The sequence below is a fragment of the Rhinoderma darwinii genome, chromosome 7 (genome assembly GCF_050947455.1).
Source record: "Rhinoderma darwinii isolate aRhiDar2 chromosome 7, aRhiDar2.hap1, whole genome shotgun sequence".
Classification (NCBI taxonomy): Eukaryota; Metazoa; Chordata; class Amphibia; order Anura; family Rhinodermatidae; genus Rhinoderma; species Rhinoderma darwinii.
Window position 1 is genome coordinate 137,019,796 of NC_134693.1, and position 26,892 is coordinate 137,046,687.

General features: G+C 42.6%; 1 protein-coding gene across 3 annotated transcripts in view; it reads left to right on the forward strand.

The window, feature by feature from the left end:
* The window catches only part of PLXNA1 (plexin A1), a 288,333-nt gene that overhangs the window by 16,912 nt on the left and 244,529 nt on the right, over window positions 1-26,892 (forward strand). For all 3 annotated transcript variants that reach the window (XM_075831799.1, XM_075831801.1, XM_075831800.1), the window contains exon 2: window positions 17,860-19,190. In XM_075831799.1, the coding sequence (XP_075687914.1) occupies window positions 18,024-19,190 (1,167 nt within the window). In that variant the 5' untranslated portion in view covers window positions 17,860-18,023. The remainder of the gene's footprint in view (window positions 1-17,859; window positions 19,191-26,892) is intronic.

The following is a 26,892-nucleotide window of genomic DNA, read 5'->3' on the forward strand; positions in this document are numbered from 1 at the left end:
TCACAGAATGCGCGTATGTTTTTTGTGGTTTCACAGAATGCGCGTGTGTTTTTTTGTGGTTTCACATAATGCGCGTGTGTTTTTTGTGGTTTCACAGAATGCGCATGCGTTTTTTGTGGTTTCACAGAATGCGTGTGCGTTTTTTGTGGTTTGACAGAATGTGCGTTTTTTTTATGATTTCACAGAATGCGCAGGTTTTTTTTGTGGTTTCACCGAATGCGCGTGCGTTTTTTGTGGTTTCACCGAATGCACGTGCGTTTTTGTGGTTTCACCGAATGCGCGTGCGTTTTTGAGTGGTTTCACCGAATGCGCGTGCGTTTTTTGTGGTTTCACAGAATGCGCGTGTGTTTTTTGTGGTTTCACAGAATGCGCGTGCTTTTTTTGTGTGGTTTCACAGAATGCGCGGGTCTTTTTGTGGCTTCGCAGAATGCGCGGGTCTTTTTGTGGCTTCGCAGAATGCGCGGGTCTTTTTGTGGCTTCACAGAATGCGCGGGTCTTTTTGTGGCTTCACAGAATGCGCGGGTCTTTTTGTGGCTTCACAGAATGCATGCGTTTTGTACAGCAGACTTCACTGTTTTACAAATAGTCTTCCATACGGCTTAGTAATTCCCAAAATTCTGTACTAGATTCTATTAAACTGACTGAAAAAATATATTGACAACATTTATTAACTTTGGTTTCAGTTTTATCCCGTTTTCAGATGGTTTTACAAAATGCTTTTTGTCTTTCACAAAATGCGATTTGTACGACAAAATTCGCCGTTTTGCGAACCATCTTCCATACGGCTTACTAATGCTTGAGTTTCTGAACGAGATTCTACTTAGCTGACTAAATACGAGCGGTAACCTTGGCGCATCCTGAATTTTAGTTACTTTTCTGAAACGGCGCCTACTGAGAGCGATAAAATTTTTGCTTCGTCCATCAGTCGAGTGGATTCCCGTGCTGGAATGGATAGCCGGGTACATAAGTCAGAGGACTGTAAACGACGCGGGCTGTAACCCGTACGCAGTCTGCAGAGATGCTCCAGGGGAGAAGATTTTGTGAAGTGATGGCTGTGCAGTGCTGGTAATATGAAATATTTAGTACCACTCTGGTGCTCTCGTGACGTTCCCCTCCTGCTTCTGTGGCTGACTCTGCTAATCTGAGGTGTACGCGAGTCTGCGCGCCTGTTGTCCACATTCATTATTCACGTGTTTTTTCCATCACTCCATATTCAGAGTGATAGTTGGGGTGTGAACATCCAAGTTTGAGCTTTTAACGCCACCTTCATCTACGTGCGCCTGTAATAATGGCGGCGTGGTAAATATTCCAAACGAATAGGTCTGAGTCTCATTCAATTCTAGTAAAATTCAGAGAATCCGGCACTTATGTCAATTCCGTATTATCGGAAGTTTTGGTTTTCCTTGGATAGGTGATCTTGATCCTGTACTTTGATGCGGACACGCCGGATATTTGCCGATACCAAACGCACCAATGACCCGCTGCTAACCTGCCGTTGCTGAAAAGCCCAATGCTGGATTATCACGTCATTGACCTGTTTCGTCACATGCCGGATTAGCAGGATATCTAGATTAATGGAATGGAGTCTCTTCTCCACATTTGCATTATATTCTTCTGCTGATAACCAATCCCAACTACAAAAATGTTTTTGAAAAACATTCAGATGCAACAAGGAGCACGCAGAGGGCCGCGTCCTTAAAGGGGTATTTGTTTTCGCAAATAAGAACTCTTCGTATAATGAAACGTTCTCCAATGTACAAATATATAATTCTGTATAAATTCCTCGTAGTTTTGAGATCTCTGCTTGCTGTCAAAGTAGGAACCTTCATTGTTTGTTTACTTTCAGGGCTTTTCCTGGTCGTGTGATGGACACACAGGTGCACAGTTAGTCCCAGTACAGTTATCAGAGATGTGCTATGTAACGAGCCGTGCACCACATAATCAGAATTACGCCCTGGAAGTAAACAATGAAGGTCCTCATTGATTCACAGCAAGCAGAGATCTTAAATAGAACTTTTCATCATACAATGAATAGCTTGTATTTGCTTAGATAATAATACCCCTTTTAAAGGGAAGTGAATATTTGGTTTAGTTCTTCGCTTTAACCCCACTGCAGCAGAAACCTGTTATACAGAACTTGTAGCAACATTTCCCCTATTGTCCGTTGTGGGAGATGACGAGTATCAATTACTTGGTCATCTAGAACTGTCTGACTATAAAGATCAGCGTATCACATTTGCACCTTAGGCCAAATATCTCAGTGATACATGATACGCTGTATGATCAGGCAGTTGCAGGTTGTCCGTGCTGGGAATCCTCATCAGTATTTATGCCAGTGGTTACAAAGGTGTGTGTTTGCCCAGCCCCCACAGTCTATTTAGCAAATTCTTGAATTTTGGTACAAATTTCTGTACTATACTCCAGAGCTGCACTCACTATTCTGCTGGTGGAGTCACTGTGTACATACATTACATTACTTATCCTGTACTGATCTTGAGTTACATCCTGTATTATACTCCAGAGCTGCACTCACTATTCTGCTGGTGGAGTCACTGTGTACATACATTACATTACTTATCCTGTACTGATCCTGAGTTATATCCTGTATTATACTCCAGAGCTGCACTCACTATTCTGCTGCTGGAGTCACTGTGTACATACATTACATTACTTATCCTGTACTGATCCTGAGTTACATCCTGTATTATACTCCAGAGCTGCACTCACTATTCTGCTGGTGGAGTCACTGTGCACATACATTACATTACTTATCTTGTACTGATCCTGAGTTATATCCTGTATTATACTCCAGAGCTGCACTCACTATTCTGCTGGTGGAGTCACTGTGCACATACATTACATTACTTATCCTGTACTGATCTTGAGTTACATCCTGTATTATACTCCAGAGCTGCACTCACTATTCTGCTGGTGGAGTCACTGTGTACATATATTACATTGCTTATCCTGTATTGATCCTGAGTTACATCCTGTATTATACTCCAGAGCTGCACTCACTATTCTGCTGGTGGAGTCACTGTGTACATACATGACATTACTTATCCTGTACTGATCCTGAGTTACATCCTGTGTTATACTCCAGAGCTGCACTCACTATTCTGCTCGTGGAGTCCCTGTGTACATACATTACTTATCCTGTACTGATCCTGAGTTACAGAATTGTGATTAGAGCTCTGGAGTATAACAAAAAAATCAAGATCACTAAATGATTAGAAATGTCCTGCTGGTGATGTGAGATATTCCAGTAGGGATATTTGGAAACTACTTGGAGTGTTATTCTCTGATCTTATATATAAAGGGGCTCCAAGTGGCGTTGTATAGTTGTTAGTTTGCGGCATGAGTCTGTGTATGTATAGTATCAGACTAGTGACTATATAGGACACTGTATATGTTTGATATATGGCTGATAACTTTGAACAGTTTCCCAAAACTTCTCCAACTAATAGATAGCTGGGCAATAAATCAAATAGCACCAACACCGAAATTCAGCGCAATTAATCAACGTCATCTTGCACATTCAGGTTTGCCAATAATGGAAGCAGATACAGTTTAATCCAATGGTAGATCAGGGGCATTATATTGTGAGCGGGCAGTTATGGGGGACTTTATACTCTGTGGAGGGCAGTTATAGGGGCATTACTGTGTAGAGGCAGCTATGGAGGGGCATTATATTGTGTGGGGGGCATTGTACTGTGTGGGGCACTATGGGGGGGCATTGTACTGTTATGGGGGCAGCTATAGGGGCAATATTCCGGGTGGGGGCAGTGTCGGGGGGGTATATTATATACAGTAGTATACAGCAGGCTCGGGATAAATATTGAATGGCGTAGCATGCAAATAGGGGGTGTGGCCAAAATCGTTCATTAATCGTATTCGAGGTTACATGTTCAATTAATTGTGATTTTGATTTGGGTCATAATCGCCCAGTCCTACGTTATATAAGAACGACTTGGTGGTTGACGACCAATGAATGGTTAATATATTGAGGGTCTTGATGGAGAATAATTGAAATTCTAACTGCGCTCAGGATAGAATATAAATTTAAGATTTGAGATTTCGAGAATAGGAGAAGAGGAAAAAAAAATCTTCAAAGCGGCATTTGCGGGGGGTGGGGGGGGGATCTGTGTTTATTGGGTAATGGCGTCTTGTGTTAGAGGAAGGTCTTGTGTGGGGGATGTGATCGCTCCTCTTTATACTGATCTATGAGCTCATCAAAGTCGGCCGCCTTCTGTTTTCAAAATCTTTTCCACGTGAAAAGCCAAATGAAATGGATGGAAACACAAGCGCAGAGAAATGACTTCTGCGCTTCTTAGACCTGTGAAAATGTCGCTCCGTCTCTCCGCCAACTATTAACTCTGCCGCGTTGCTGGGAAGTGGAGAAACGAAACTCGTCTACATCCAGTTGACTTCTTGACGTACCCATAATTCTATTCTAGCGGTGAAATTACGTATTTGAAGTCATCAGCTCAAATTTATTAAAACTGGCGTATCTTACACCAGGAGATAGTTGAAGATTTGCGCAAACATTTTTAAAAGGTGCGCGACTCTTAATTGTGGAATCAGAAATGTAAAAGTTATGACCGCTTTGAGAAAATGTAGATGTGCGCCAAAATTGCCACCATTTATACCTGGTGTTCTTCATGGAGACCACGCCCAATTTTCTTGTAACTTTCCAAAATTGGTTGAACTGATTGGTTTTAGCATTTTTTGGGCTAAGTTTACGCCAAGAGCTGGTGAGAGCCGTATAATAAATGTGGCTATTTAGTTCTTTAAATAGTTGCTGACATTTATGCTGCAACTAGGCTTTTATTTGCTCCCGGTTTTTCTAATGTGTGTGTTTTTGTTTTGTTTTGTTTTGTTTTTGTTTTTTTTATAGATGTCATAAAATGACCTGAAGGGATTGACCAGAATTCTAAAAACATGGCGGCTTTCTTCCAGAAGCAGCTCTGGCTTGTATCTGGTATTGCATCTCCACTCCATTGAAGTGAATGTTGCTGAGTTTCTATGACCACATACAACCCATGGATCAGATGTCGCACTGTTTTTGGAAGAAGTAGCCATGTTTTTCTATCCTGGACAACCCCTTTTAATATCACGACTGGAAAAACTTCAGGAGCCCATTCACCTCCAAACTTTCCATAGCTCCTAACTTTTTGAATATTTTTGTTTTTTATCATGTCTATGGAGTTTGATTTAAATTATCTCCTAAAGTCTACATGATTAGGTCTATATATTTGGCTGCAATGTATCCTCCAACTCTCTGCATACAATGCTTTTACTCCTATCAGCCCCTGTTACCCATTGGGCATCTCGATCGTTAATTTCCCTAACCTGGCCACACCCTGGAACCAATTTCATGGGGAACCAATTAACCTTGCAACTTTTTGGAATATGATCGGTATCCAGCGGAAACCCAGACAAACCTTCACACTCTACCCAGATGTGTCCTGGCCCGTTTCAACCTGCTTGATGTATTCTACCCATTATTATTATTATTTGAAGTGCCCCCAAATCCTGGTGCAAGGTCCCGTCTATAAGAGTCTATTTCATACTTGCCAGGCCTCATCAGACTAGGATAGGATTATTTTTTTAATTTAATCTGTGGCAATCATTTGGACTCATTTTTAACCCATTGGGAATTAACGACCGTACTGTATTGTCCTATACAGTCCGTTTTCCCCCTTGTTTTGACTCCTCTGTACAGAATAAGATTTCTCGTGAGGAAGGCATATACTTTGCACCTCTTTAGCTCAGTCTTTTACCCCATTTAGTGTTAAGAAACTAGACACTTTTAACTTTTTTTATTTTATTTTTTTGGTCCCAAAAAAGAGTACCCACATAGAAACAGCAGGTTCCATCTTCGTTAGGACTCATCAGTACAGGATAGGATGTTCTGAACACTTTTATCTCCAAGTAACCAGTTGAATAAAGTTGAAGGTCTTTCTGTTCATTACTAAAAAGTTTGCCGTTTTCTAAAGTTATTAATGAAGAATCGGTAATTAACAACTCCATCCTCTAGAAGTATTAATTAAATATCCAATCGGAGAGCCTGTTCCTTGCTGCTAATGAGCAGGGACAGAGCTTGATCAATAGTCCCTTGATATTCCTGAATAGACGGATAGGGGGGGGGGGGTCGCTGCAGACAAAAGTGGCACAGACGTAATAATATAGCAACTTGCTGTAATTGTGAGACATACATTGCCGGGTTGCCGGCCCAGCTGTGCTTGTTGTTAGATGATTTAACAGCTGGAGTTTTGCATTTTTATCATCTTGCCAGTGCATATGAGCGGCTGATATTCCAAGCAAGAGGGTACGAAATAAAGACAAATGGCTCCCCCCCCCCCTCCTCATTTCGCCTGTTGACGTCTGCCCCTTACCCATTGTTAACAAGCCGATGATAAAGGATGGTGGACAATAACTTAGTGGAGCCCCAGATATATGTCAATCTTGGATTTCATTCCCAGAAATTTGGGAGAAGGAAGGGTCTGAAAATTCCACAATATCACGATATAGCTGGGATGTCCTGACCTGCTGGCGATGTCACATCTTTTATGTGTTTCGAGTTGTGCAATTTAACTTTTCTACTCCTTGAAGTCAAGGAGACTGTTGTGGTTGACCTGTATGGATAGTGCGGGAGTCACACGCGTTTTATACGGCTCCATAGACACTGATGTTGTGCCGCGACTCCTGTTCACGTTAGACTGTTGACAGATCCTACCAAATAAAGTAGGATCCACTAACCGGAATCTGTGCAGCTTAAAGGGGGTGTCCAATCTTGTATAAAACTATCACTAATATACCTTGTTTTTCTATTCTTCAACTTTTGTTTACATTCGGAGCCAGAAAAGCCGCCTCGTCCTGCTCACCCAGCTGAGGGCTTGTTACAGTGTGTCAATCAAGAAAATCCTCTTTGAGCTACACAAAGCAGCATCACAATTTTTTTTTTCATCTCTCCTGTTCGCTATAATGCAGAGTGGCCTTTACATGTGCGGCCTCTTTTATGCTGGTAATAAGGGACCCAGTTCTTGGGGTAAGTTCACACAGGGCGGATACACTGCTTAAAGGTACACCGTGTATTCGCCCTGGCGGCCGCAGGGAATTATGGACAAAAAACCAAACCAAATTGTGGTTTTGTTTTTTGGACAGAATGTCCGCTGCGGAAAACAAGAGGAAAAAAAACCACGCCCGTACTTACCCTTTGACATCCTGCAGCCCGGCCTCCTGGGATGATGTTTAATTTGTTAAGCCTGTGATTGGATGCAGTGGTCACATGGGATAAAACATCATCCCAGGAGGCCGGCCAGGAGGAAGAAGCACAGAATTCTGGGTAAATATACGATTTTTATTTTCTGAGTTGCAACTTTTGTAGCGGAATCGCAGCTTTTCTGCCGCAAAAATCGCAACATCTGATTATTTGTTTCGGGTTTTACCTTCCCATTGAATTCAATGGGGAAAACCTGCAACAAAAAAAGCAGCAATTACGCAAATACAATTGACATGCTGCGGATTAAAAACCGCAGGTCAATTTCAAAATCTGCAGTATTTACGCTACGTGCGAACTTACCTGTGGGAAGAGTGGGGACCCCAGCAAGACTGGATAAACCCTTAAAGGCAAGCATCAGGTCTATCCACAGATGTACATTTTTCTGTAATTCCTGTGTTGAAATGTAATGCAGACCCACATTCACATCTGCATGGGGAACCGTTGTTGGTCTTCTATTATATGGTGCATATTATTGACCGTTACCTGCAGCAGTGATTTATAAGACGTTCCTTTTTCTGATTCACAACTAACTGCAAATCACAAAATTGGGCAATCCCCAGAGACACGTAGAGCGCTCATTTTCATTGCCGGCGGCTGTGCACAATAAATGTAGTCATTAACATACTAGCTCCAGCCTAATTATATAACAATTGTTTTCTATGAATCTGCTGCCTGTGGAGTATGTGCAGGGTGTGGTGACCGAGCTGCTGCACCTGTAAGATTGTGCTACCTGTATGTTCCCACACGCCTGCCTATCCCACTTGTGGAAAAGATGGAAGACATTTCGAGATGTGAATAGAATAGTTGTGTATTATATATCGTACAGCAGAGCTGCGAGGCATGAGCCTGGAATATATATATATCTATCTACAAAAACCATAGAGCAAAGTAACGGCACCGGGACTTATATAAATAATCTTGCAAAAAAATTATTATTAATAATGGCAACTGCCAATGGCCATGATCTGCACCATTTCTGAGAAGGCGTCAAAAGTTGCTGCTGTCATCTGTCAACAAAAGATGATCTGTCAGCTCTCCTGTGTGGTGTAGTATAGAGAAGCTGTCAGCTCTCCTGTGTGGTGTAGTGTAGAGGAGCTGTCGGTTCTCCTGTGTGGTGTAATATGGAGGATCGGTCAGCTCTCCTGTGTGGTGTAGTATAGAGCAGCTGTCGGTTCTCCTGTGTGGTGTAGTATAGAGGAGCTGTCGGTTCTCCTGTGTGGTGTAGTATAGAGGAGCTGTCAGTTCTCCTGTGTGGTGTAGTATAGAGGATCTGTCAGCTCTCCTGTGTGGTGTAGTATAGAGGAGCTGTCAGCTCTCCTGTGTGGTGTAGTATAGAGGAGCTGTCGGCTCTCCTGTGTGGTGTAATATGGAGGATCGGTCAGCTCTCCTGTGTGGTGTGGTATAGAGGAGCTGTCAGTTCTGCTGTGTGGTGTGGTGTGGTATAGAGGAGCTGTCAGTTCTCCTGTGTGGTGTAGTATAGAGGAGCTGTCAGCTCTCCTGTGTGGTGTAGTATAGAGGAGCAGTCCGATCTCCTGTTTGGTGTAGTATAGAGGAGTTGTCAGCTCTCCTGTGTGGTGTAGTATAGAGGAGCGGTCAGCTCTCCTGTGTGGTGTAGTATAGAGGATCTGTCAGCTCTCCTGTGTGGTGTAGTATAGAGGATCTGTCAGCTCTCCTGTGTGGTGTAGTATAGAGGAGCTGTCAGCTCTCCTGTGTGGTGTAGTATAGAGGAGCTGTCAGTTCTCCTGTGTGGTGTAGTATAAAGGATCTGTCAGCTCTCCTGTGTGGTGTAGTATAGAGGAGTTGTCAGCTCTCCTGTGTGGTGTAGTATAGAGGAGCTGTCAGTTCTCCTGTGTGGTGTAGTATAGAGGAGCTGTCAGTTCTCCTGTGTGGTGTAGTATAGAGGAGCTGTCAGCTCTCCTGTGTGGTGTAGTATAGAGGAGCTATCAGTTTTCCTGTGTGGTGTAGTATAGAGGAGCTGTCGGTTCTCCTGTGTGGTGTAGTATAGAGGAGCTGTCGGCTCTCCTGTGTGGTGTAGTATAGAGGAGCTGTCGGCTCTCCTGTGTGGTGTAGTATAGATGAGCTGTCGGTTCTCCTGTGTGGTGTAGTATAGAGGAGCTGTCAGTTCTCCTGTGTGGTGTAGTATAGAGGAGCTGTCAGTTTTCCTGTGTGGTGTAGTATAGAGGATCCGTCAGCTCTCCTGTGTGGTGTAGTATAGAGGAGCTGTCAGCTCTCCTGTGTGGTGTAGTATAGAGTATCTTTCAGCTCTCCTGTGTGGTGTAGTATAGAGGATCTGTCAGCTCTCCTCTGTGGTGTAGTATAGACGAGTTGTCAGCTCTCCTGTGTGGTGTAGTATAGAGGAGTTGTCAGCTCTCCTGTGTGGTGTAGTATAGAGGAGCTGTCAGTTCTCCTGTGTGGTGTGGTGTAGTATAGAGGAGCTGTCAGCTCTCCTGTGTGGTGTAGTATAGAGGAGTTGTCAGCTCTCCTGTGTGGTGTAGTATAGAGGAGCTGTCAGTTTTCCTGTGTGGTGTAGTATAGAGGAGCTGTCGGCTCTCCTGTGTGGTGTAGTATAGAGGAGCTGTCGGCTCTCCTGTGTGGTGTAGTATAGAGGAGCTGTCGGCTCTCCTGTGTGGTGTAGTATAGAGCAGCTGTCGGCTCTCCTGTGTGGTGTAGTATAGAGGAGCTGTCGGCTCTCCTGTGTGGTGTAGTATAGAGGAGCTGTCGGCTCTCCTGTGTGGTGTAGTATAGAGGAGCTGTCGGCTCTCCTGTGTGGTGTAGTATAGAGGAGCTGTCGGCTCTCCTGTGTGGTGTAGTATAGAGGAGCTGTCGGTTCTCCTGTGTGGTGTAATATAGATGAGCTGTCAGCTCTCCTGTGTGGTGTAGTATAGAGGAGCTGTCGGCTCTCCTGTGTGGTGTAGTATAGAGGAGCTGTCGGCTCTCCTGTGTGGTGTAGTATAGAGGAGCTGTCGGCTCTCGTGTGTGGTGTAGTATAGAGGAGCTGTCGGTTTTCCTGTGTGGTGTAGTATAGAGGAGCTGTCGGTTCTCCTGTGTGGTGTAGTATAGTGGAGCTGTCGGTTCTCCTGTGTGGTGTAGTATAGAGGATCTGTCGGCTCTCCTGTGTGGTATAGTATAGAGGAGCAGTCGGTTCTCCTGTGTGGTGTAGTATAGAGGGTCTGTCGGCTCTCCTGTGTGGTGTAGTATAGTGGATCTCTCGGCTCTCCTGTGTGGTGTAGTATAGAGGAGCTGTCAGCTCTCCTGTGTGGTGTGGTATAGAGGAGCTGTCAGCTCTCCTGTGTGGTGTAGTATAGAGGATCTGTCAGTTCTCCTGTGTGGTGTAGTATAGAGGAGCTGTCGGCTCTCCTGTGTGGGGTAGTATAGAGGAGCTGTCAGCTCTCATGTGTGGTGTAGTGTAGAGGAGCTGTCAGCTCTCCTGTGTGGTGTAGTATAGAGGAGCTATCAGCTCTGCAGTATAGATGAGCTATCCTGCGACCCAATCCAGTGCAATTCAATACAATCTATTGTTCCCTATTATCAGCCATGTAGTCTGGAAGAGGCTGACTGTAGTGTGTTTTAATAGGTGCCTTTCTTATATCAGCCGATTCTCTTATAACGCAGCCACACTATTATAAGCTGGTTAACGCTCCTTTTAATGGTCGTGATCTTTGCTTTGTGGAGGAAGATCTAGTTGGACCATCAAGTTGGTAGATGGTGATGGAGTTCAGAAGCCTTATGACCTGTTTTCAGAAGTTGATCCTGACTTTGTTGAGTCGTCCTTATTTTTGCCTGTTGATCCCGGATAAGCAGGAAACTGTCCCTGTTCCGGAGGACATCACCAGGAATTCATGATCTATTTACGGTTTGTTTCCCTTGGCCGCGGACTTCCGAGCGATATCCAGAGAATATAATGAAACGCTTCACCGGCTCCTTGTTTCTCTAGGAATGCTTTCTGTTCTCCATTGATTTGCATTGATCAGTTATGGGGTGGCCCTACAAGGGACTATTTGAACTCGATTACATTAGCGGTTTTGATGTTTTTTTGTTTTGTTTTGGTTTTTTTTGCTACCGGGACTTTTGTTCGGATAGGAGAAGGTATTTTTTAGACTTTAAACGACTTCCCTTATTAAATGACCTAGAAATTAGTTTTTTTCGGGGTTTTTTTCTTGATTGATTAATTGATTGAAGTAAACCCAATAATCGTAATGTAAGTTACTAAAACGCCCATTGGTTATGATGGGGAGTTGGCAGGGTATGTCGAACTTGTCTGGTCTAGATTTCACTGGCAATCCCAGCTGTTATACCCCTCTCACTGATATGTTTGATGGACGATATCATAATATAAATTTATTTTATTTTATTTAAGCCATTATTTAGGCTAATATTTGTTGTTAATTTTTCTTTGATTTGCTTTCTGCTGCCCACACTGTGTACATGAGCAGCAGGCGGCTGTGGTTCTAATCGTGACCTTGACTGACCCAGAATAAGCCCTAATACAGGAAATGAATGTGATTGTAGTGCGGTCCCCGGACTGCCACGGCTCATGTAATCCTTTGTTACACGAGGCTTCCTTGTTATTTATATAATAATTTTATAGGGCTGATTGTTTTCTAATCACAGATCCTGTTCCCGATCCTGCAAACAAAATTACATTTCATAATTAAACCCGAACACAAATAACTGCAATTTTTTGGGGGCGATGAAATAATATATTTGTTTTAGGGCTGAGCGCCAGAGAATTTCTGGGTGTTTAATTGGCTGAAAGGACTTTCAGGAAATCAGTTTAATGGACGCTGGTTATGAAATATGATTAAGCCTTACATCTGTCATGTAAAGCTTATGGCAACGTGACTGTATACAAACTCTCCAGCTGAGAGGTTAAGAGTTCCAGATCCAATATAATAATATTTACAGACGGAACTGTAGCCATAACTACTATAATACTGCCCCCCTATGTACAAGAATATAACTACAATAATACTGCCCCCTATATACAAGAATATAACTACTATAATACTGCCCCTATATACAAGAATATAACTACCATAATACTGCCCCTTATGTACAAGAATGTAACTACTATAATACTGCCCCTATATACAAGAATATTACTACTATAATACTGCCCCCAATATACAAGAATATAACTACTATAATACTGCTCCTATATACAAGAATATAACTACTATAATACTGCTCCCTATATACAGGAATATAACTACTATAATGCTGCCCTATATACAAGAATATAACTACTATAATACTGCCCCCTATATACAAGAATATAACTACTATAATACTGCCCTTATATACAAGAATATAACTACTATAATACTGCCCCCTATATACAAGAATATAATTACTATAATACTGCCCCCTATATACAAGAATATAACTACTATAATACTGCTCCCTATTTACAAGAATATAACTACTATAATACTGCTCCCTATATACAGGAATATAACTACTACACTACTGCCCCCTATGTACAAGAATATAACTATACTATAATACTGCCCCCTATATACAAGAATATAACTACTATAACACTGCTCCCTATATACAAGAATATAACTACTATAATACTGCCCCTATATACAAGAATATAAATACTATAATACTGCTCCCTATATACAGGAATATAACTACTATAATGCTGCCCTATATACAAGAATATAACTACTATAATACTGCCACCTATATACAAGAATATAACTACTATAATACTGCCCCCTATTTACAAGAATATAACTACTATAATACTGCTCCCTATATACAGGAATATAACTACTACACTACTGCCCCCTATGTACAAGAATATAACTATACTATAATACTGCCCCCTATATACAAGAATATAACTACTATAACACTGCTCCCTATATACAAGAATATAACTACTATAATACTGCCCCTATATACAAGAATATAAATACTATAATACTGCCCCCATATACAAGAATATAACTACTATAATACTGCCCCTATATACAATAATATAACTACTATAATACTGTCCCTATATACAAGTATATAACTACTATAACTGCTCCCTATATATAAGAATATAACTACTATAATACTGCCCCCTATATACAGGAATATAACTACTATAATACTGCTCCCTATATACAAGAATATAACTACTATAATACTGCTTCTATATACAAGAATATAACTACTATAATACTGCCTCCTATATACAGGAATATAACTACTATAATACTGCCCTTATATACAATAATATAACTACTATAATACTGTCCCTATGTACAAGAATATAACTACTATAATACTGCCCCTATATACAAGAATATAACTACTATAATACTGCCCTATATACAAGAATATAACTACTATAATACTGCCTCCTCTATACAAGAATATAACTACTATAATACTGCTCCTATATACAAGAATATAACTACTATAATACTGCCCCTATATACAAGAATATAACTACTATAATACTGCTCCTATATACAAGAATATAACTACTATAATACTGCTCCTATATACAAGAATATAACTACTATAATACTGCCCCTATATACAAGAATATAACTACTATAATACTGCCCCTATATACAAGAATATAACTACTATAATACAGCCCCTATATAAAAGAATATAACTACTATAATACTTCTCCTATATACAAGAATATAACTACTATAATACTGCTCCCTATATACAAGAATATAACTACTATAATACTGCCCCCTATGTACTAGAATAGAAGTGCCCGTTTAAATAAAAAAATCAGTCTGACTGTAGTCGAGAACGCCTCCGAAGTGCCTTCTATAAGCTGTAAGTAGGCGGTCCAGGCTGTACGCTGGCACATGCACTTCTTTGGGTGCCCTATTGAGGTTGCCTACAGCTCAGCCATAATACGTCTGTGTGGATGGGGTCTGACTCTGCTATTTATACGATTAATTACACAATATATATTTTTCTAGCAAAACAAATCTCCACCGTTTTCCACAGTGGTGACCCACCATGCTGCCACTGACGACCATACACCGCCTCCCATAATGCATTGCACAATTGATTAGCCTTTAGCAGGTTCTGACTTTCTGCAGATCCTCATATAATTGCCTGTTACGTCCCCAGTACGCAGCCTGTCTATACTTGCCTGCAGGCTGCTGTCTCTCAAAGGCACATCTTGCTTTCTGACAAGTGACACACATATATATATATATTTTTTTACGTCGTCCTCTCCCTCCACTCAGAGCGAAACCGTGCGGGGTGATGGGGAGGTCTGCACAGCGGTCTCTTTTGCGCGCTTTATATCGTTCTCAATGGGAAGGCCGAGCATGGCTGGTAATGTGAGATCCTACACTTTGTTTCTACACTATAGAAATAAAATGTTAAAGGGGTATTCCAGATGTCCGAAGGGTCTCTCCAGTCATTATCCTTTACTCCACCATAGCGGACCGCACGGCATGGGTACCATACTCTGAATGCTATTCTGTACTTTAGCAGTTGCACTAGATCCCAATATTTCAGGTATGTCACCTGATTAGAGAGCAAGAAATTTAATTGGCAGGCTGCCCCTTTAAGACGCTGCTCCGATGCCGTTTATCTTTTATTTTTTTATGTTTTCTGTTTGCCTGGCGCCTTTTACCCAGTAAACCCATCCCAGTTATAGAAAGTTCCATTCCACGTACGTCTCCTGTCCTCAATCATTTCTCTCTATCTGCGGGATGTTAGAGGCCTGAGCGATGCTGATGGGGAAATGATTTGGTATTAAAATACTTCACTTTCCTTCAGAATTACAGTCTGCTTCGTGTGATTTAATATTTCAAATGTAATTCAGAGAATCCTGAACTCCTCATAAATCCCGGCTCCAATTCACATCATTTATTTTGTGATTGAAGCAATGAGGTTTTAATTTTAGGCCTTAAGCTGGAGTGGCGACTGATCGGGGTTGACGTTTAGTGAATGCCAGATCCTGGTGCTTTGGAACGATAAATTTCAGTTCTAGCATTTGACCCAATAAGGGAGATTTATCAAAACTGGTGCAAAGGAAAGTGGAGCAGTTGTCCATGGCAACCAATCCGCTTCCACCTTTCATTTTTCAGAAGCCCTTTGAAAAATGTAAGCAGCTTCCTGATTGGTTTCTATGGCAATTTCTCCTATATCTCCCCCAATGTGTTCAGACCCAGTACGGATGAATGGCTAGTTTGGGGTTTTGTTATGGCGTGATGAATGTAGGCATTTCTAGCGCTGTTGTAGAACTACAAGCACCAGCATGGCTTTCAATGTCTAAAAACATTGCGACTGTCGCCCTTCTCTACCGTTTTAGATGCCACAGCTGAACTTCCAAGACAAGTTTTTGCAGTCTGGCAACCTATGGAATATTAAAGGTTGTCGAAGTTCAAGATGGTTTTCGGGGCATGCTGGAATCAGTAGCCCTACAGGCCCAATATAGATTGGTATAAAATCTTGTGCGAACTTGCGTCCCGTATGACTTATACGCCGACCACTCACAAGTATAATATGCTCGTCTAACGCTCTGACTTTTTTTTTTCCGGGCTCTTAAAGTGACCATGTCCTTTTATGATTTGTGTTTTACGCTTCTGACGCCCTATGAATATGCTATATGGCGTATATTGTATATACTAGAAGCGTACATCTTGTGCAGCGATTTGCACCCATGGGTTTGGCTACAGGATTGTGAGAATTTCCTAAACCTCATGTTGCAATATATGTGCATGAATGGTAAGGCCTCATGCACACGACCGTAGTTTTCATCCGTAATTACCGAGTGCATAATTACAGCTGAATTTGCGGACTCTTTCATTTCTTTTGGCCATAGACACCTTTCCGTATATTTACGGATCTATGTCCGGGCCATAGAAATGATCCGCAAAATATAGAACGTGACCTATTCTCCACAATTGCGGCACAGACTCGCCAATAGAAGTCCGTGGGCTCTTCCGCAGACTGCTACGGATGTGTAGCCGTTGGATCCGTATTTGTGGACTGTAAAAACCCTTACGGTCGCATGCATGAGGCCTAATACTGCCTTTTGACCCAAGTAAATTGTGAAAATTGTGGTCGCAACTTCGGTTCCCTTTTAGGAGGAAAAAAATAAAATTGCAAAAATTTGAATCTAATTTATTATAAAAAAATATATATATTTTTTACTTTTGTAGTTTTTATTTCTGTTTTTCTTCCTCCTAATGGGTTAACGCAAATGCTCTCCATATCTGTAGTTGGCGATTGAAACAATTGGAGGAACCCGTCCTCGCGGCCTGTAGGATGGATGTCTGTGAGGACAGTGTACTTTCCGGGCAGGAAGCTCTTGTTCACAGTACAGACTCCGTGCTCTTCTTGCAGCTCCGGCTGACTGCGCTGGTTTGTTTTTGTAGTCAGGGGGGAATGGAGGGTAGACATTGATAAATTTCGCTTTGCGTTCTGTGTACTTGGAATGTATACACTTCAGCGGAACGGTTTCTTCCTCGCGCTGGAGTTCGGAAAATGCAGGTTTTTTCATCCCAGTCATGTAAGATTTGGCCTGTCGGAGAACAGGAGAATCCGCCAATGGGTTCGGGCCCCAGCCGCAATAAGGCCCATGAGGCCCAGCAGAGTTGCTGCAATTAAAGGGGACACGTTCAGTAAAGCTTCTCTGGTGGTTTAGGGTAGTCCTGGCTGACCCTGGTAATCTTCGTGAGGTAGCCTGCAGCTGGTGGATTAATATAAATCATAATACGGCAAACAAATACATTTTTATTCCGAATGTTCATCCCATGATGCCTCAGGATGGAGCACATATGGTATTTCTTTGCACTCATTAATTTTCCTCGTTGATAGATAAAAAAAAAAAATTAGTATTCGTAATCGTGTCAGGAAATTAAGTGACAATTGTGAGCACATTTCCAAGTTAGGGCCTGTTAGCGTTTTGGGTTCCGGTCAACCTCTCCGTCAGAGGAACCGAAACTATGACTTTCGTTTGCGTTACCATTGATTTCAATGGTAATGTTTCCGGTCGGTAAAGTTTCAGTTTTTTGTTTTTTTCACGGAAACAAAAGTACTGACGACTGCACTATTGTTTCCGTGAAAAAAAACCGCATACTTTACTGAATGGAAACACACTGAAACGGAAGCATTACCATTAAAATCAATTGTAAGGCAAACGGGAGCCATAGTTTCCGTTCATCGGTTCCACTGACGGAAAGGTTGAACGGAACGCAAACGCTGATGTGATCAGGCCCTTAGAAGGGGTCGTTGCTACTTTTTAGGTCATTGGCCTAGCAAATTAAGTAGAATGGCTAGAAGGCCTCATATGGATCCGGTACGGAGGGTATTAAGACATGGGCACTCTCTGTTCTTACGTATAGCACCATATTATAGAGATGATCCACCCGAGATGCAGTACTTTTAGGGCAGAATACTTCCGTAATATGGCATTGAGCATTCGGAAGAAAAGTAGGGCCACGTAGATTTTGATGGGTTCTGTATTGCGGCTGTGTACAACTTGTGCATGAACCATTTTACTAATTAAACCTAAGAGTATGAACAAAAACGTAATTTAATTCATGCTAATTAGTCTCTCTTTTTTTTTTTTTTTTCAGGTATATCTTGGCTGAATGTTAGGACCATGCCCTAAATGAAGTTTTCAGTGGAAGTACAGTTTGAAACATAACCCCTACTTCTAACAACCCCCCCCCCCCCCCCAACCTTTAATTTATTTTTTTCTTTGCAATATTTTTTTGTTATAATATTATTATTTTTGAAAATGTTGGTTCAAGTTATGAAACCTCTTTCTTTACATCTATGGACCTTTTTAGTTTTGGGGAGCTCCTGGATTCTTCCTGGGGATGGATCCGCCAAGTCATTTAGAACTTTTTCGGGAAGTGAATGGAGCTTGACCCATCTAGTGGTGCACAATAAAACTGGGGAAGTTTATTTGGGAGCCATCAACAGGATTTTTAAGCTTTCGAGCAACTTGACGCTCTTGCGCACCCATGTTACAGGACCTGTGGATGACAATGAAAAGTGTTACCCCCCACCTAGCGTCCAGTCTTGCCCTCATGGCCTTGTCACAACTAATAATGTTAACAAGCTGCTGCTAGTGGACTACTCAATGGACCGCCTTATAGCCTGCGGTAGTGCCTCACAGGGCATTTGCCAGTTCCTACGTCTAGGTGACCTCTTCAAATTGGGAGAACCCCACCATCGTAAAGAGCACTACCTCTCCAGTGTCAATGAATCTGGCACAATGTCTGGAGTAATTATTGAGGTTCTGAATGGGCAGAACAAACTTTTTGTTGGAACACCTATTGATGGCAAGTCGGAATACTTTCCTACTCTTTCCAGTCGGAAACTTTTGTCCAGTGAAGAGAATGCAGAAATGTTTGGCTTTGTCTACCAGGACGAATTTGTGTCTTCACAGCTCAAAATTCCCTCTGATACCTTGTCCAAATTTCCCACCTTTGATATATACTATGTATACAGTTTCAGCAGTGAGCAGTTTGTCTACTATTTGACCCTACAGCTGGACACGCAGTTGACTTCACCCGACTCTACCGGAGAACAGTTCTTTACATCCAAGATTGTCCGACTTTGTGTGGATGATCCCAAGTTCTATTCTTATGTGGAATTCCCTATAGGTTGCATGAAGGATGGTGTGGAATATCGCCTTATACAGGATGCCTACCTGAGTAAGCCTGGAAAACGGCTGGCCAAAGAATTGGGCATCTCGGAAAGGGAAGACATTCTTTTTACAGTCTTCTCACAGGGGCAGAAAAATCGAGTCAAACCACCCAAAGAATCTGTTCTCTGTCTATTCACCTTAAAGAAGATCAAGGACAAAATTAAGGAACGCATTCAGTCCTGCTACAGGGGTGAAGGGAAATTGTCCCTGCCTTGGCTCTTGAACAAGGAGTTGGGTTGCATCAACTCGGTAAGTCTGCTGCTGCTATGTATGATCTTCGATGTTCTAAATTAGACCTATTTACCAGTCTTATACTACTTTTTCAGATGAGCTTTTTTAGTCTCTCCCTTCCACGATATTAATGAAGAAGACTCTCCATGCTCATCGTGGATTTAGACGTCTTTATTCCTGCAGGAGAGCTCCAACTATTCAAGACGGTCTTAGGCCCTCTTTACAATTAAAGGGGTTGTCCAGGATTAGAAAAACATGGCCACTATCTTCCGAAAGCAGCAGCACACTTGTCCATAGGTTTTGTATGGTTTTGTAGCTCAGACCTATTCACTTCAACCACACACATTCTATGGAAAAATATGGCACTGGTTTTGGAAAAACGCGGCTATGTTTTTCTAATCCTTCTATTGTACAGCCAAGGAGATCTAAGTGGAGGATCTAAGCCTTTCGTTGTGCCATGTTGGTCATAAGATTATGGTTGTATCTGGTAGTGCTGGATTTGTAAGTCTCCATCCGATTTTTTTGTAAGACCGTCTTACAGAAATGACATCAACATTCGTAGGTCTTGTTTAGTACAATAGTGTAGACCTTCAAGGGTTGAGACCGGTAACGTCAACCAAACTGTTGTCTCATGACTCTCCTGGTTTTACCGTAGTAAATCTAACCCCCATCAGTCATCATATGTACGGCCTTTGATATGTTTTTCAACATTTTGCAGCATGGTTGTGGAAAATCTTATTGCTTTGAACCAATGTTGTAGCCCACTCTTAAGAACCCCAGAAAGCCAAGCAATATAATGTACGGGCCAACAGAGGAATACTTTTGTAAAACAAATGTTAAAAACAAGACCTCTGATCATGAGTTCTGTCTGAGCTTTCTGTCAGGAGAACACATTAACGGAAACCATAGGTTTTCGTTTGCATCACCATTGATTTCAATATTGACGGAAGCGGTGCAAATGGCTACCGTCTGTCACCGTGTTGTAAGGGTTCCGTAGTTTTGACGGAATGAATAGTGCAGTTGACTACGGTATTTCTTCCGTCAAAACAACGGAACCCTTAAACAACGGTGAGAAATGGAAACCATTTGCACCGGATCAGTCACCATTGTAATCAATGGTAATGCAAACGGGTTTCAGTTTGGATTCCATTCATGGGTTCCCCTGACGGAAAGGGTCAGACGGAACCCATGAACGGAGTCCCGAGACAGATGTGAACGAAGCCCTAGTGATCCGTACTAAACCCGGCTTTCAAATTGCTCTTGGGTTGTAGACACATTGTAAAGAGTCAATCTAATGGTACATATCTCTGCTGATAACAATGATCTTCTCTTCTGATAGTTTTCCAACCAAAGCTTGTACGTAAAAGCTTACCGAGGAACGGAGAGCGATGCCGGTAAATTGCTTCTCTTTTTCCAATAATTCTCAAGGAGATTTTTTTTTTTCCCTTTGCGGAGTCCGAGGCCCGAGTGTTAAGACTTCAGCCTTATTTGCTTTTTCAATGTTTTTTTTTGTGATTTGCAGCCCAGTTTAATTTACTCCTGGGACTGATCGGGCATAGTAATCTTTCTACAGATCTAAGTAATACCAGACTTCTGGGAGCTTGCATTTATAGCCGGAGATTAGAGCGAGGGCAAATCACTGCCGTCAATGAGCGCACTATTTATCCTGGTTACCCACTGTGTCACCCGCTATCCTCACACAGTATATATCTCAAGGGGACAGGTGGAGCCCGGTGGTGTCTTCGCCTCTCCCGTCTTTCCAGAAATTTATTATTTATAGTATACCTTTTTAGCTGTTTTACCAGGTAAGTAGATTTTTTTTCATCATGCTTGAGAAGCCTAATCTGGATAATTAAGAGCACATCCACCAGGGAACATTTTTACAAGTTCTGCTCATTACAATGAAGCAAAACAAGCAATGTCCTTGTAATGGAAGCTGAAGGATACTTTGAATATTAGTTTAATTTGCTTAGAGGGTTTGTCCAGTTTAGAAATCTTTTAACTATTCGGGAGAATCCTCATCTCTTGGGCAGAGTGGAGAGCGGTTATAAAGAGCATATCTCTCACTGGAGGACCTGTCCTGTCCTGCATTACACACACAACACATTGCTATGAATGGGCACTGTGTAATACTTTATTTCCCCTGTGGTGGCGCTGCAGGGAAATTGAACACTTACTGCCAGATTTTCCCCCGAGATTACTCCCTGCAGTGGGACAGTTTGGACAATTTCTTTGTTTTAGAAGGGTGTATTAACAGTAAGCCAATCACAAAGTGGACAACCCTTTTAACTTCCAGTGGACCTGTCAAAATGTTTCAAAATGATATAGTTCCATCCTGAAAGGGAATGTCGCTAGAAATTATTTTTTTTCCACTTAAACAATTAGTATTTGAGTGATTACACATTGTTTTAATTTTTTCACAAGTCAGGAAATATTATAAATTAGATTCTAATTGATAACATTTCCATGTGCTGGGCACTAGAGGGAGCAGTTCCCAAAATTGGGGTGGACACACTCTCCTGTAGTGTCCTCACACAATCCCCCCTCCCTTCTTCTGGCTGGTGCCAGGAGAAGGAGGGGGTTGAATCTTCAAACCTCCTACACTGTGTGCCGCCATTTTCTGAGCGACTGCACAGTGTAGGAGGATTAGATACAGGGCTCAGCAGACAGTATCACACGAACATAATAGACACATCACATACACGAACATAAATGACCTGCCTCCGCTGGTCTACGCTCCTATTCCTTGTGCCTGAACATATGGCCGGAAGCTGCGGCCGGAAGTCGTCATCTTACTGTCCGGCAGCGGCTTCCGGTCCATCAATCGGAAGCGCTTGCTATTGCCCACACTGATTTTAAAAATAAATCAATTTAAAATCTCGTCTTGAAATACGGAATAACTAGATTTGTTTGTGCAGAGTTGTTCTGAGGATGGGTGGATCTTATGTAACTATTGCTGTCACTGATCTACTACCTTTTTGATTTCCCATAGACATCTTAACTAGATCCAGTCATTGGTGGTGGGATCTGCCAACGGTCTAAAGTCTATGGCTACATTTGGCTTGTCCCCAAAAATACTTTGTTATATTGTACTTTGGCTTAGCCCAAAAAAAGAACCTCCCCTGTAGTATCAATGGTGATGCAAACGGAAGCTAAGGTTTCCATTTGATTTTCTGTTGAGGGGTTCCTCAGACGGAACCCCTGAACGGAAATCCAACGCTGATGTGAACAGGCCCTTACTATCTACAGAGCTTTATTGTTTTAACACCACCACTACGTGGACCACCCTTCCAATCTCCCTGTTGACCCAACTCTCGACTAATGCAGTCAATTAATTGATTCTTCTGCAGTAACTAATCCTTTATAGATTTCCTTCTCCTTTACTACTGCCCAGAACTATAATCAATATATGAGAGAACGGTATTATAATTGTTTGAGGGTGTTACTAATATAATTATTCTACAAGTGTATCTGTTCAGGTGTTTTTTGACTTTGTGAATGGTGGCATCTTTGTCTATCTTTTGTCTCTTTTTGGATTTGTGGATTTATGGTTCCCATATTCTGTACTGTATGGGTCTCTCCATTTCTATCTCAACAGTGGTCTCCAACCTGTGTCTCTCAAGCTGTCGTGGCATTCTAGAAGTTGTAGTTTTGCAAAATCTCAAGAGCCACAGGTTGGACTACTCTACCCTATAACCTAAACCTTGGGGAATGTAGTCCCCATAGGCAATGTGGAGGGTTATAAATTGTTGTATATGGTTTGCACCTCCAGAAATCCCTAAAATCCCCAAAGCCTTAACCTACTTTCATATATCACCCTATAAGACTGACTTAAAGTGCTGAACACGGAGCAAAACTGAGGGAGATTTATTAATTCTGTTTTAGGCTGAGTTCACATCTGCGTCAGTTTGTCAAGGACACCATCGGCGCACGACGGAACCCATTGACTTAATGGGATTCCGTTGCGTTTCTATCTTTGTGTCCGTAGTTTTACCAGAAAAAAATGGCGCTATTGTATCCGGTACTGTCGTAAAGATGTGTGACGGAAACACCTAACATGGATGTGAACAGGTAGACCAGTTAAAACTAGACTGGACAGGCAGAAAGTAGGCCAAATGATTGACGCACGCTGTATGATAATTTTGGCGCATTTTGCTAGACAGATTAGACACTTTTTTTATTGATGCCACATTGTTGGGGAATTGCTATTGAATGCAGTTTCTCACTGACACACACTGGATTGACCTCTCATTGGATACACCCTTTGGAAGTTGGCTTTATTTTTGTCTGTGTAATGGGGTGACGGGATACACATTGATAGGATGTCCGAAGAGCGGGCATGCTCGAGCCTTGCCATATACCTGCCGCACGCGGTTACCGCAGCCTTCTGTCTCCTCGCCAGGCAGGTAACAGCTGTCTGACATGTTAAAGGGGAGTTTGTTCTGCAGGAGCTCAACGCTCGCAGATCTGATTTGGTTTTCTAACTAATTCAATATTGCCGACAAATGATGGAATTGTTACACGAGCGCTGGCAGAGCCGAGAGGACGAGCGGGAAAAGCCCTTGTACTCCAGAGGCGGACCTGGCGTGCTGTGGCAGACTGGTATACTGTTAACTATTTAAGAACAGGAATACACTATTTTGCATCTCTATTGGACACCTTGGAAGGCGTTTCTAGGGCAGTTTACCATTCGTTGCGATAATGGTGCCTGACATGCAGCTGAACGATGACAACGGAGATTTTTCTGCAAAGTGATTTAAAAAACTAAAATAAAATTCTTAATGATACAAAAATGTAATTCCCTATGACCTGTATCGATACTCCATGCATGTGCTACTCCCATACCAATATCTTGAAAATGTGGCCAAAGTCCCAGGATTCTGGAGAGTATAAGTCCTTATTCACACGAACCTATATAGTTCAATGTGGCCGTTCACATGGGCGTTGTTTCAACAGACCGTGTGAAGGGTCCGTGAGAAAATAGGAAATGTCCTATTTTTCCACGCTTCACTCATCCCCCATAGACTGTAGTGTATGGGGGATGTGTGATGCAACGCAGACCACGGATGCACCTCGGACGTGAAAAACGCCCGTTTTTCACGTCCGAGATGCGCAACGCCCTTCTGAATCGGGCCTATTCGGAACTGTTTCGGTTGTGCAGGGGGAAAGGAGGGACCCTCACCAGTCTTAAAGAACATTTCTGGCAGGGGAGGCATTGTCTCTCCTGCCAGTTTCCCAGTAGACACACTTGCTTCATCTTCTATTGGCCATCTTACTGGGACCATTATACCCCAAGTAACCGAAATGCGCAACATGACGTCTGTTAGTTGCTCAATTTCGCTTATTTTTCGATTAATTGCCCAGCCCTAATGCAGGATACGGCAGTTCCAGCACAGAGTTTCTGCTTTCTTGCAATCCAGGACTGTAATAAAGAGACTTGTCCATGGTAACAAGAAAACGGCGGTGGAATGTGCCTGCGCCTATACGTCGCGCCTTTGTTAGTGTCCCTTTTTTTTTGACCGCCAAATTGATACCTGTGACACAAGCTACAGATTGTGGTTTCTACAAAGTGTTGTGTATATCGCACCGGCCTGTGCATATATAAAGCACCCCCCATGTACGGAGATAATTAACAGCAGGCCGTCTCGCTGCTTACACGCTCCTTCTCCAGCTCGTTAATAAGATCGGCTTGTTTGGGTTTTGCTCCCCGTGGCTTGTCAGTGGGGAAGGGACATTCAGGGTTCCAGGTTTGGGATTAATCTCCCCCTGCTAGGACATCATTAGTGAGGTCTCTGGGATTTACCGAAAGCCGTGTGGCGCTCTCTCTCTCCTGGCACTAATTATCATTTATTAACTTTATGTTGTCACTCAGCGGGCTCCCCCTTGGGAAATTAGCTAAGGAAGGAATCTGTGGAGAGAAGGAATAATCAGGATGGCGGAATGGGAGAGCAGAAGACCCTCCTGTTCAGCCGCATTAGGCAAGATCTCGTTTTGTAGGTCACTTGGTAAATATATGTATTTTTAACAGTAGGGGGAGGGGGTGTGAATACTTTAGTTTATATGATTGTTGCTGTTTTTGCAAGATTACAGCACTCCTATAGATTCATGTACACAGTCTATACGGGAAAGTATTTAGTATTGCTCATGACAGATTTCCAATGGATGACTGCCATCATTCAGAATATCAGCTGCTGCAAATTTCTCCTAGATTCTGCTGTTGGCGCCTGCGCCATGGTCCGACATTCTAATCGAAATGTTTCTCACTCCTAGAGAACCTGATGAGAACATCTTAGGCTGGGTTCACACGACCATGTTGCGTCCGTAATGGACGGACGTATTTTGGCCGGAAGTCCTGCATTGAACACAGTGCAGGGAGCCGGGCTCCTAGCATCATAGTTATGTACGACGCTAGGAGTCCCTGCCTCTCCGTGGAACTACTGTCCCGTACTGAAAACATGATTACAGTACGGGACAGTTGTCCTGCAGCGAGGCAGGGACTCCTAGCATCGTACATAACTATGATGCTAGGAGCCCGGCTCCCTGCAGTGTGTTCGGTCCGGGACTTGCAGCCGAAATACGTTCCGTCCAGTACGGACGTAACATGCTCGTGTGAACCCAGCCTTATTAGGCCATTGCTGCTCATGCAGTTCTCTCATAGAAGTGGCTCCATCATGTAGCGCCACTTTAAGGCCGGATTCCCACGGGTCGGATACGCTGTGTAAAACTACGCAGCGTATCCGACCTAGAACTCGCAGCACGTTCTGTCCAATAAACCGCACCACTCTGTGGTGCAGATTTTCGGCCAGAATTTCCGTTGCGGAACGCAGTGCTAGAAAAATAAAATCCAAAAATGTCATACTTACCCTGGCCATAGTCATGGTGACGCGTCCCTCCGTGGGCGTGCAGTCTGTCCTCCCGGGATAACTCCTCAGCCCATGTGACCGTTGCAGATTGTGATTGGCCTGTGAAAAAACGTCATCCCAGGAGGCCGGCCTGGAAGGAGAACAGAAGAAAGCGTCGTTATGAGAATGCTGGGGTTGTACGTATCGGCTGCTTTTTATCGGAGTTGCGATTTTTGCAGCTGAATCGCAACACTTTTTTCTATTTGATTCAGGTTTTACATCCCCATTGAATTCAATGAGGAAAACCCGCAACAAAAACGCAGCATAAATTGACATTCTGCGGATTTAAAATCCGCACCGCAGGTGAATTTAAGAACATTTCCCCGCAGCGTGGGTGTGAGATTTTCTAAATCTTATTCACTTTGCTGCTACTGTAAATGCTGCGGAATTTCCACACAGGATTCTTTTGCGGAAATTCCATAGCGCTTACGCTACGTGTGAACCGGCCTAAAGAGCATTTCCATCCAAAACCTCCCAATGGCCATATATCATCTACATCAATGTCCACGTGTATACAGACATAACTGCCACTGTCTGACCCTGGTAGTATGTAGATATTGATGTATTTGGTGATTTAGATCCACACCAGATCTCCAGGACACCATTGCACCTGACAGAAATCCGACTGGGACATGTCATGAGAATCTCTCAGTAGTGCAGCCTCAGGCTTATATCTCGGCCTGGAAGCAAAATATAAAGTGGTTTTATTGCACATTAGGGGGCCTTTTTAATCTTTTGGAAGGTTTCCTTTAAGTTATTACAAAGCAAGCACAGTCCGTCTGGCGCAGGAGATCCGTAACTGTGTATCACAATATTCA